The 12744-nt window shown below is 47.3% G+C and overlaps 2 protein-coding genes and 1 pseudogene across 2 annotated transcripts; 2 read left to right on the top strand and 1 right to left on the bottom strand.

Moving 5' to 3' along the window:
• Positions 1-3755: 3755 nt before the first annotated feature.
• On the top strand, positions 3756-5529 carry LOC125544135 (thiamine phosphate phosphatase-like protein). Its single transcript, XM_048707715.1, has 4 exons — positions 3756-4154; positions 4244-4365; positions 4466-4667; positions 5030-5529. The coding sequence occupies exons 1-4, from the start codon at positions 3771-3773 to the stop codon at positions 5381-5383; spliced, it is 1062 nt and encodes a 353-aa protein (XP_048563672.1). The 5' UTR covers positions 3756-3770; the 3' UTR covers positions 5384-5529.
• A 302-nt stretch (positions 5530-5831) lies between these two features.
• LOC125544133 (pentatricopeptide repeat-containing protein At4g13650-like) lies at positions 5832-8376 on the bottom strand. The gene has a single exon (XM_048707714.1). The coding sequence runs from the start codon at positions 8318-8320 to the stop codon at positions 5867-5869; it is 2454 nt and encodes an 817-aa protein (XP_048563671.1). The 5' UTR covers positions 8321-8376; the 3' UTR covers positions 5832-5866.
• Positions 8377-9512: 1136 nt separating this feature from the next.
• Positions 9513-12328, top strand: LOC125546841 (annotated as a pseudogene).
• The last annotated feature ends 416 nt before the right edge of the window (positions 12329-12744 follow it).

Below are 12744 nucleotides of genomic sequence, written 5' to 3'. Positions count from 1 at the left end.
AGCTACTATTGTGCGTGGCAACGACAATGAAAGAGTTGAATTGAGAGCCAATTTTGTACACAAGGACCAGACGTCTACACATATTTATACTGGACATTGTTCATGTTGATGCACGAAAGGACGTCGAGCTACTTTTCAAACATGCAAACACATTTACGTGCGCATGCAAGGAAAGAACTGTTGACCATACAGGAGAAAGCTAGTTTTGTTTTGGACGTTTGCAGCTTGCTGGACATTAAATTAGTTAAGTCTTGTTTAGTTAGATAAGAAAAGAGTCTTTTGTTTTTCCTCTCTCTTATTATTTGATCAAAGTACTCGGTTGTTAGTTTGTTACGATGGGTATTAGAGTTCAAGTCGGTTTCAAAGTCAGGAGAGAGTCAGGCTTATTCCATCGACCCGTGCCTGCGTGCACAATAATATAAGGAGGTCATTCCTCATGTAATGGGGAGATTATTTTTGGCTGTTGAAATAGAAACCAAAAATCAGGGTATCTTCCCTTGGCGACGAGTGATTTCGTGTGATCTTGTCAAGAAGCTTTAAGAATTGGTTTGTGTTTTTGGCGAGTGATTGGAGACGCCGTCTCTAATTTGCTGCTGATTCTTGGAGGATCGTCCACGTATTTCTTCATCAAGGTGTGCGTGTTGTTTTTGTGGTGATTGCATCTACAAGATCGCGAGCGCCACGTGGCTCAGGTGATATTGTACCGTGAAAGATTGGGAAAATTATTCACGCCATCGTTTTCTGTCGATGATCGCATCACTTGCCGATGGATCCGGAGCCACCACCGCCACCATGCCCACCATGCCCGCGAGAAAAAGGAGAGGGATAGAGGGCGAGGGATGGGAGTGAGGGCCGGCCCAGTCGCTTCGGACAGAGGCATTAATGGTCGTTAACGGCGCGTCGTTACAGCTTTCGAACCGTGAGGGATTAGCCACGTCAAAATGCGCTCATAAAATGAATCAGTGTTTTTTGCGAACGTCAATTCTTCGGTTCGGTGCAAAATGACAAGTATTGTAAAGTGGTGGTTTTTCGCGAGTTGTGACACGAAAATGATGATTCTGTGCATTTCACTCTCATTGAAAATACTATGGTTCAAGAGGAGTTTTCCAAGATCAACTTGACATTCAGCGGCTTGATAAATTTGAACACCCTGAAGGTAACATTCACACACGAGGAAGAAATTAAGAAGGCCCAAGTAAAGCATCCTAGCATAGAAGGGATCAAGCAGAAGGTCCAAAACGGAGAAACTAGAAATTTTGCTATGATGACCAAGGTATGCTTTGGTTCGGCACCCGGTTATGTGTACCTAAGCAAGCCAACTATAACTGCAAATACTTCAAGAAATGCATGAGTCCTTGTATTCCATCCACCCCGAAGGTACCAAGATATACCGAGACTTGAAAGAAATATTTGGCAAGGTATGTGAAAGGGCATTGTATCTTACATTTCTTCTTGCAATGTAGCAACAAAGTCAAAGATGAACACCAAAGGCGCCGATGGGTTGCTTCAACCCTTACAAGTCTCGCAATAGAAATGGTACAATGTCTGTATGGACTTTATCATCGGGTTACCCAAGTCATCCAAAGACCATGACTCCATATGAGTTATTATGCATGACTCACCAAAATGGCTCACTTTATTCTAGTGAAGACCACTTACTGGATAGAACAATTGTCTCAGATATACATGTCCAAAATCTTAAGCCCCCATAGAGTACCCAAGTCAATTGTATCATACTGAGGCTGACAGTTAACCTCAGCATTATGGCTCCGTCTCCTTTGGGTCTTGGGAACTAAACTAAGGCACAACACAATGGACCACCCTCAAACAGACGGGAAGGCGAAAAGAGTGAACCATATACTGGAAGGTATGCTTAGTTATTGTACATTGACTTATGGTGCTGAATGGGAAGAAAACTTGTTATATGCAATATTTTCCTACGACAACATTTACCATCTCACCATTCGAGGCATTTTATGGACACAGATGTCCTCCCCTCAATTTGTCCCAGACATGAGATGGTCAGTTCCAAGGTAGTTCCAAACCATTTGAAGTTTATTTTACCCAAGATTATTTCGGAGTAACGGTCAGCTCTTGAGTTGTTTACTCTTGCATTATTGACACGCTGGTTCACTCTTCGGGATACGAACTCCCTCAGTGCTTGTTTTCTTAAAGAAAGGTATTTTCCTATTATTGATTTGTTGCAAGTAAAATTGGTTAATGCATCATCACATATTTGGAGAGTTATTCTTGAGGGAAGACATATTCTTGCTCAGGGCCTGGTCCTGAGAATTATTGATGGACATCCCATTGACATTTGGAGGCACAATTGGCTCCCAAGGGATTATAATATGTGTCCTATCACTTAACTCTATGATAAACCCACCTTAGTTTGTTAGTGAACTCATTTATTATAATTTCGCGTCATGGTACCAGGAGAAGGTACAAGAGACATTTTTTTTGCCTATTCCTCTGTGCACCAGACATTTGTCACATGTTTTTTCATGGAGAACTTGACAAGAAGGAAAAAAATTATGTTCGTTCGTCCTATTGCATGTTGGTTGCAACAAAACATCATCGAGAGGCTTAGCTAGAAGGTAATGTTGATTCTTCAAAGTCTGAAAGGGACCAAAAAAACTTGGACAAGAATTTGGTTGGTTCAAATTCCTTCTAAGCTAAAAATGTGTCTGTCACGACAATCTCTACCTACGGCGGATCTCCTCCAACACCTAAGTATGTCTACAACGAACGCTTGTGAGTTATGCGTAGCTGAAGACTCGTGAAGACACTCACCTCTTGAATGTAACATGTCAAGGTGTGTGTGGGCTTTAGCGTATCCTAACTTGGTTGAAATCTTGAGCACCACTAGGGAGCCAGACGCGAGGAGATGGATATTCACTCTATTGGAAAGCCTGCCGCGTGATGATTTTCTTTTGCTTCCGGTGATGCTATGGGCTATCTCGCATGCTCTTCGAAAGGCACTTCATGAGGAGGAGTTTCAGAGCCCGGCTGCAACACATATGCATTCATACACCGCTATCTTTTTGATCTGGCTATATCGGTGTCTTCATCAGCCCCCTGCCAGGTGTTCGTTATGCTGAACCTTTTAAACCCATGGTGCATTGGATTCCACTATCTGCAGGCTTTGTAAAAGTCGATGGAGGAGTGGCCAACACTACCAACATGAGATTTATTAGCGTTGTGTGTAGAAATTTAGAGGGAGTGTATCTCAGTTCTTCGGCAATTTCTTTCTCTAGTATGATTGATCCTCCCATCCTTAAAGCATTGGCTTGCCGAGAAGCGCTCGCTCTAGCTTTAGATTTAATGCAGGCCACAACCCCCTATTGCAAGGGCGTTATTGATGACATCAACAAGGGCATAGGAGAAAGCTATGGTAATATCATTCACGAGATCAGTTTGTCGGCCTCTAATCTTCGAGCTGTATCTTCATCTTTGAAGGGAGAAAATCCGATATCAAGGCACATAGTCTAAGCATGATCTACGTCTTTCTAAAGGGTGCCACGTGTGGCTCGTTCAGCCTCCTGGCCACAATTGTATCCCCCATAAACATTGTCGATGTTCAATAGAGTGGAGTGTGTTTAGCCCACAAAAAAGGCTAGCCAAAGGAGGTGTAAACTTGCACAAAATTGTATCGGTCAACTCTTCTGATGGAATACTAATAAACTTTGCGATGAACCATCTTTATCGTGATGACAAAGCACCATGCAAAGGCGAAGGCAAAGGCAGCCAATCGAGTATAGACAACAGTTATGCTACGGCGAAGGGCGAACAAAGCGAATGGAAACACAAACACACGAGAGAGGTCACAAGTGGCGGTGTGGAAGCCTTCCCAGGTCATCAGCTGCCACACGGCTGTGGCTGCTATAAAAACACACCGAGAGTCCGAGACGCCGCCACCAACAAACAAACAGAAGCCACGCCGGAGTCTCGTATCGCAAACGTCGGAGGCAGGAAGCACCATCCGCCGTCTCTTCCCGGAGATGGCCGCTCCCGCCGCCGCCGCCGTGGTGGTGCTGTTCGACTTCGACAAGACCATCATCCAGTGGGATAGCGACGACTGGGTCATCACCAAGCTCGGCGCCGCCGACGCCTTCAACCGCCTGCGCCCCACCATGCGCTGGAACTCCCTCATGGTACGAACAGTCGAACACGATATGCCCAGACACCCGCCTAGACACGCATGGCGCTTCTCCCGGCTGAGTGGGGCCTTGATGTCTTCCAGGACAGGATGATGGGGGAGCTCCACGCGCAGGGGAGGTCGGCCGACGACATCCGCGAGTGCCTCAGGAGCGCGCCGCTCGACGCGCACGTCCTCTCCGCCATCCGGACGGCGTCGGCATTAGGGTATGAAATGGACCGATGCCGATTTGCCGATGTGTTCTTGATTTCCCCACGCGGCCGGGTGGTTGGATTGGATCTTGATGGTGGTAGGTGTGCGTCGCAGGTGTGATTTGAAGGTGGTGAGCGACGCCAACTCCTTCTTCATCGAGACCGTCCTGGAGCATCACGGCGTCCTCGGCTGCTTCTCTGAGATCAACACCAACCCCGCGCGCGTGGACGCCCAAGGGAGGCTCAGGATCTCGCCGTTCCATGATCCCACCAGCTCGCCCCATGGTTGCAGCCTGTGCCCTGACAACATGTGCAAGGTATGGACAGTAGGATGGCAGATCAGTTCACGTGTTAAAATCACAGATTCACTCGATGCACGTGGGTGATGGAGACAAAAGAAACAATTTATGTCACTCGGTATATATAACGATGTGTTCTGCATTTAGAGTCTTACTCCCTCCATTCCAAAATAGATGACTCAACTTTGTACTAACTTTAGTACAAATTTAGTATAAAGTTGGGTCATCTATTTTGGAACGGAAGGAGTATTAGGCATGATGTATTGTCAAACGATTGATAAAATATTGTGTGTGCTGAAACCTCAGTGCATTTACTCATCTGAAAAGTGGTGAAAACCGACCTTGCCACCCATGAACTAAAGTTTCACTTGCCATTGCAGGGCAAGATAATCCAGAGGATTCAAGGGACAGACAGTGCCAAGAACAAGCACTTCATCTACATCGGTGATGGGAAGGGGGATTACTGCCCCTCTCTTAAGCTAGGGGAAGGGGACTATGTCATGCCAAAGGAGAATTATCCCCTCTGGAGTCTCATCAGCAGCGATCCCCAGCTTATCAAAGCTGAGGTTCATCCATGGTCTAGTGGCGAGGAATTCGAAAGGATCCTGCTTAAGCTGGTGAACAAGCTGATCACCTCACATGCACAGGGGTCCCAATTGGACTACAAATGTGACATGAGCAATCCAATATCAACGGAAGTGGGTCACCATCAGACTCTCCCTATCCCAAATTGATCCGTAACCATATCCTAGCTCACGGTACAGGCAAGATTGCGTGACCATTTTCACATGCCTCACCAAGGAACTGTCCTCGGTCAGAATTCATCCTAGTATATGATGTAACAAATAATTGCACTGACTATGTCGGTGGATTTTCTGCACATTGCGTCTCTTATCAAACTGCAGGATAGCATATGTGATTAAATTTAGAATCAAGACTTGCCCATCAAACTCTACAGGCAAGTTCAGGGACCCAGCAGCATGTTTAAATGAGATAAAACAGTCAACAGTGTAACAGAGTGGTAGTGATCTGCTAATGCAGGTGTGGCATTTTCAGTAATCATATTTATAAACAGGATTTACCTTGGCACTTTGTATCAGCCTGCAGAACTAGCCATATCTACTTCAAACCAGCTCCTGGTCTCATAGTTTATGTATGGGCACGGCCCATGGTGGCATTTCAGATTGTGGGAACCGAATGCACGTTGTAACAAATTCTTAATATTTTGGACATCCATCTTGCGACAGGAATACATGAATCTGGCCATTGACTTCAATCCAGCTACACCCTGGTTCTTTTTTTACTCCATGATCTAGTAGCATATTCCTAAGTCTTGTAACATCACTCCACCTTCCTAAATCTGCATAAATGTTTGATAACAATACAGAAGAAGAAACATCCTGTGGATCTAACTCTAACAATCTTTCTGCTGCTCTCTCAGCAATCTCGATATTTCCATGTATCCTGCAAGCTCCCAAAATCGTCCTCCATATGGATGAATCCGGGATCAATGGCATCTGATTGATAAGAGATTCAGCCTCGGCTAGTCTTCCAGCCTTGGACAGAATATCAATCATGCAAGCATAGTGCTCCATCGTAGGAGTGATTCCATAGACACTACTCAGCAATTGAAAGTACTTCCTTCCCTCGTCAAGTAATCCTGCATGGCTACACGCTGAGAGAACACCTACAAATGTGATATCATCAGGCCTTTTCCCATCATCTACCATCCGTCTGAACGTGTCCAGTGCCTTGTACCCATGACCATGTTGAGAATAACCACAGATGAGTGTATTCCATGCAACTTGATCACATGTTTCTGACTCATAGAATAGCATCTCAGCATCCGTTATGTTCCCGCACTTCACATACATGTCAACTAGAGCACCAGAAACAACTGAGCTGTTCCAGCCAGACTTGATGGCCCATGAATGAAGTTGGAGCCCACTGCCTAAGGATGCCATATCAGAGGAAACACTCAATGAAACTGCTAGTGTAGCATCATTAGGCCTTTTGTTTTCTTGCAACATTGAACGGAAACATTCCATCACCTTCTCAGCTTCATCCGTTTTAGCATATCCTGACATAATCACTGTCCACGAGAAAGCATCTCTTTCTTCCAGTCGATCAAATACCAGGCACGCACTTGTAAAGCAGCCAGATTGCGCATACATGTCAAGTAGCATTCTTGAAACATCATTATCGCTTTGCAACCCACTTTTCAGAACACATGCATGAACCTGAGTGCCATACATCAGGTTCATCAAGCTAGTGCAGCATCTCAAAACACCAACATAAGTGTATTTGTTGGCTGAAAAGCCTTCGCACTTCATCTGCTTGAAAATCCTCAAACCCTGCTCACAGTTGCTTCCACTATAAAATCCGGAGAGAAATGTGTTCCATGAAAATGTGTCAGGCTCATGCATAAGATGAAAAGCAACTGTTGCATCTTGAGCAGCACCAACTTTCACATACATATTTAGAATGGAATCAGCCACTAATTTTGGCATAGCCAGACCGCTTTTCACAACATACGCATGAGCACAGCGACAAAGGTTTGCATCACCAGTCTTTGATGCAACACCAGCAATGCCCACGAATGTATATTGGTTTGGTTTGACTCCCATGTCTGACATCTTTACGAAAAGATCAAATGCTTCCCAGGCCATACCATGTCGACCGAAAGAAGAGATCATGGCACTGCAATGCACCACATCAGGTTCATCTATCCTGATAAAGACTTGATAGGCCTCTTCAGCAGATAGACATCTCGAGTACATCTCAACAAGGCAATTGTTCAGCACGTTATCGGTTTCCAGCCCTCTCTTGACCACCAATGCATGAAGAGCCTGACCAGACTTTGCAAGGCCGAGTTCCACACAACACTTAAGAAGAGTAGGCACAGTATACTTGCTTATCTCATCACCAAATTCGGACAACTTATGGAAAACATGCATGGCCTTTCTGTAGTCGCCCTGCCGAGCATACTCAGTGAGCAGAGCATTCCATGACATGTCGCTTCGTTCGGGCAAGCCTAGCAACACGGTCTCAGCAGCGTCCACCTCCCCATGGATCGCGTAAGCTTGAACAAGGGACGAGCCAACGTAGGGATCATCCAGACCTTGCAACTTAACCACCTGACCATGCACCTGACGCGTAAACTCGGAGTGTGAGCTCATCACCGAGCAGGCCTTGAGCACCGAAGCGAGCGTGAACCCGTTAGGCGCAAGACCTTGTTGGTTCATCTGACAAAACAGGTCCAGAGCCTCCTCGGCATCTCCCGCGGCGGCGTAGGCGGATAAGAGGGCGGTCCAGGCAACGACGTCTCTGTGTGGCATTCCGTCGAACACCCTTCGTGCGTCCGCCAGGCGGCCACACTTGCAGTACATGTTGAGGAGCGAGTCGAGGAGAAACGTGTCCGGCTGCCGCGCGGAGCGGAGCAGCCGCGCGTGGAGCTCCTGTCCGCAGCGGAGCGCTCGGCGGACGGCGCAGTCCTGCAGCGCCGCTGCGTGGGACCGGAGCTCATCGGCTTCAGGGAGGGGGCGCGAATTGGGGTGGGAAGGAGAAGAATGCGCTGCGGGTCGCGTCGGCCGTGGAGAGGTGCCGGTCGGCGACAAGGGAGGAGCGCGGTGGTAGGAGAATGGGCCGTGGAAAAGAGCGAGGGAAGACATGAATTTGGCCTGCGAGAAGGCAAAAGAGTAGAGTGGGCAGTGGCCACGAAGACGCTTACAGGCAAAGTTACCTAAGAAATTCACCAAATCTCTATTCCTAATATCTTATTCCTAATGTCTCAGTTGGTAGTCTCTGTTTCGGATTTATTTTTGTTCGTGATTTTTTTGGTATCTTCTCTCACCTTCGCTGGGTTTTTTTCGTAGATTTTTTTTCGTCCCCTCCCCCTACTTTATCGGTTTATATTCGCCTCACACAACGAAAAAAACTGAACGGATCAGAACTTTTCATACTAACGCAAATTATTCAGTAATATCTTTATGTAAAAGAATCAATCACAATCAATCTCTAAAGATCAAATCTAAATTCATTAGTCTTCATAACGTTTGTTTCCTTGCGAATCACGTCCATAACTTTCTTTTTTTGTTTGGGCAGAAACTGTTTGGTAGCAGAGATTAGCAAGCTTCCTATGAGCGTACTAATAGGAAGTATTCTTTTTCTTGATGATTCGTTTCCATGCATGATGATAATAAATTAGGCCAACATTCATCAATATTTATCAACGTCATCAATCGTATCCATTCCTACCTTAAGGGAATCCGCTCACTACATCTTGTTTAAGGGGATCCGCTAGCTACTTCGCCGTTGCACGTTATTTTCATAAGCAACTCCCCTAAGAAAACACAGCGCCCTACCTCGACTTCCCTACCTGGCTGCCGCCGCCCACCGATCTCGCCGCCTCCCGGCGATCCCCTCCTCCCTCCCGCAGCTCGAACGACCCACTTTTTTGGCCACGAGCACTGCCTGCCTCTTCACCCATGCGTCGCCCCTCCTCTTCACCATAGCCACGAGCACCATCCGAGGCGGAGCCGCGGCGCCTCCACAGATGCGGCGGAGACACCATATTCAGTGGAGACGGCGGTGTAAATCTTCTCCCACTCTGCCCCTTCCCCTGGTTACCGGCCTGCTCCACCTCCCCTCTGCTTCGTGTGGATCTGCTCATGTGCAGCAGTAAACTTTATTTAGGTAGAACTATTCTTCTAGGCCTTTTTTTGTTACTTACAAATTAACTTTTTGAGCCAATGCTTACGGCATGAATTATTACCTAGAGTTCCTTAATCAATCTGCTTGTCCATCTTTTCATTTGGTTCAATTACTATCAGCAAGAACGCATTGTGAAACCGTTAGCTTATAATGTGTGCTCTTCCTGTAATAATAACATTTGCAATATAAGGGCTGAGGCACACCCATGCATCAGGATGATGTGCACCACGTGGGAAGTAATACTAATATGGCCTAAGTGGATAATGAAATATCCAAAGATACACTTGACTGGATCAACTTTTTTCTCTGAAATTGTTCCTCATGATGCGCGGATGTAGATGCTATATTTTTAAAATTTCAAATCACTTATGCATGCCAACGTGATTCTTATCCTTTTCGTTAGACATTGTGTTCCCATCAATCCATCCATGCATCGAACCAATTTTTTTTACTCTGTTCAGGTTGCAATTACGAACGAGTAGCATATGTATGCACTGAACTACTTGCATAAGACAGTGAAATGCTTTTTACTCGCATGGGTGGAATTTTGGAATAGAGAAAGAACATACAACAGAAATCACGTAATTAATTGATTACATAAATCGAGATCACGTAAAACAAGTTTGATAGGTTCGTTGCATCGCACAGGCATTTTTTTATATGTACTAACAGGTTCTATTTATTTCCTTTGATCGGTCAACACTCCTATGTCCTATGTAGGTAAGAAGGAAAGAAAACCTAACGGTACATCCGGCAAAACAGTCAACGGCGAGCTTCATCGCCGCGTACGCGTCGTAGTACCTGGCCATCACCGGCTGGGGCATCGAGGACTTAGCCGGTGAAGAAGGTGTGGGTATTGGTAGAGCTCCAAGAAGCTGCCCTTCGTCCTGCCCGCCGTCTTCACCATCGGTCCCCGGGTGACCACCCTGGAACTCGGCAACGCTACCAAGGCGACACGGTCCGGGTTGGTTCGGTCCCTCATTGAGCCACCATTTGGACCGGCCAACCACCACCAGCGTCAACGTGCTGGGGCAACGGCGAGGTGGGCTGCGTGTGCGGGTGCTGTGGCGAGGTGGTGGACATGCGGGAGCGCCAGCGATGAGGTCGGTGATGTGTCGCGGCAAGTGTGCGGCTGTTAGCCATGAACCTTCCGTAGCAGTTTTTTTTTCATGAGCCCATGTTTTTTTGTGTTCGGGCCTTGCCATAATTAGCGGATTAACCATGAAAAAAAACATGACATTTAGTTTGTTGTCAAATGATGCCGTGATTTTTGGATCAAGCCATGTTTCTCATGTACTTCCTATTTCCTGTTCGACTGAATAGAAGTGCAGAAAGTGAACACACCAACACAACTGAAAGCAGTCATATTCAGTTATAGAGGTATACATTTATACAAGATATACACAGGCAGGTGCGGCCAGTAACCCAACTAACTCCTGAGCTGACCTTGCTAATCCTTTACTCGCGATAAAGACACAGACGATAAGGAAAGGTTGTTACGGAGAGAGCAGTGGGAGAGAGAGAATCACGTGGTGGCAGGTGGACCTGAACATGTGCTTCAACAAAGAAAACGACAGCGTAGGATCATGGTGCGTGATTGTAAGCGGAGGTTATTAAATCTCACGCGGAAATCACGGCTGAGCGATTCTCGCACGATCCGAAGTTCACACCCAATCGACCGTTTTCCCCAGTTGATGGCCTGCATGTGTGTTGTGCTAAAATGGTCGCTGCCATGGCAGCGAAACCCGCAGCTAGAACGCTGCCAGCACCAAGTTGAGAACTCGAGATCGTCAGTGGTGCATGCACGACAGCGATGGCGAGAGGCTATGGTGCATGGGGAGGAGAGAAAAGAAGGAGAGGGGAAGCTTGGGGACATGGTAATTTACCCGGGGGCTGCCGGTCGGCATGCTGAGAATGAATGGCGGCGGCAGTGACATTTTTTCTTAGTCCTCTTGGTCGGACCGGTTGAAGACTAGACCGGATCGGACCGACAATTTTCCAGGCAGATTTTAGCAGACCAGATCATCTGTTTTCTCTAACAAGCCAGGACCGAGCGTGTCAAACACTGATTGAGCCACGAGCGGTACGTCCAGCCCTGCCCACCGTCGAAGTGAAGCTCCTACTCCACGTGAAGTTGATCGCGCTGTTGCACTCGTACGGTAGGAGCCACGGGCATGACATGGTGAAGGGCTAAAGGGCTGATCGAGGATGAGACCCGGATGCTGGTGGCGCAGCTGACCATGGACGAGATCTTCACCTGCACCAAAAAGTTCAAGCAGGAGGTGTTCAGTAGTGTGCAGAAGGAGCCGGACCAATTCGGCCTCTTCATCTACAATGCCACCGTGAAGCAGCTGGTGGACGTGCCGGGGCATGAGTACTTCTCCTACCTCGGCGAGAAGACACAACAGGAGGCAGCGAGCAGGGCCAAGGTGGATGTTTGTGGAGCGGGATGGCCTCACGTGCCAGAACGCCGCCAAGGTGGACGCCGAGAACAAGGTGCTCTCTGTGCAGCAGCAGGGCGAGGCGCTCAAGGAGAAGGCCAAGGGCAAGGCGGAGGTGCGGGTGTTTGAGAACACTAGGAAGGCCGACAACGCCGCCTCAGACCGACCTCGCCATGAAGTGGAAGGCTGGGACTGGCATGCCAAGGTCGCCGAGGTTGAGGCTGCCAAGGCTGTCGCCATCCGCGATGCCGAGTTGCAGATGGAGGTTAAGATGAAGAACGTGCTCTGCCAAATTGACAAGCTCAAGGTCGAGCAGCTCAGCAAGTCCACAGTACACTACGACACACAGGTTGGTTATGCAATAAGCATGTATAAAAATATAGTACTAGGGACAAGAGAAATTCATACTTATTGACCTCAGCATTTTATATTTTGTAGGTTCAAGAATCGAACACGCTCTTCTACAGCTGCTAGAAGGCGGCGGATACGACATTGTATAAGGAGATGAAGGCGGCGGTGAGGTGAAGCGGCCAAGCAGAAACACATGCATGTCTCGATATGGGAGGAAAGGGAGGGAGATAAGGTGAGGGTTAGCGGTGCAACATGCCACACGAGGAAAGGGGTGAAGAGATGACCTTGAGGAGGGAAGTGAGCTCGGTCCATGGCATGGGTCAGAGTAGAGGAAGGTTGATCCATGGTTTGGCCAAAGGGGTGATGAGCGAGGGAGAAGTAGAAGGCCCCCTCTCATATCTTGGTGCGCGAGCAAGTCTGTCGAGGTGGAAGAAGAGAGTGAGTGGTGCGGAGAGGGAGTGGATAGAGCGCGGTTGTTCGGGAGAGGACAGCAAGTCGTATAGGAGGGGTATAATAGGAATATCATAAAAATAAAGCTTTATTTATACTTGTACACTATATATATTTAGAATAACATAAAATATTTTCTC

This window comes from Triticum urartu, chromosome 3 (assembly GCF_003073215.2).
Source record: "Triticum urartu cultivar G1812 chromosome 3, Tu2.1, whole genome shotgun sequence".
Taxonomy (NCBI): domain Eukaryota; kingdom Viridiplantae; phylum Streptophyta; class Magnoliopsida; order Poales; family Poaceae; genus Triticum; species Triticum urartu.
This window is presented reverse-complemented; position numbering and strand designations above follow the sequence as displayed.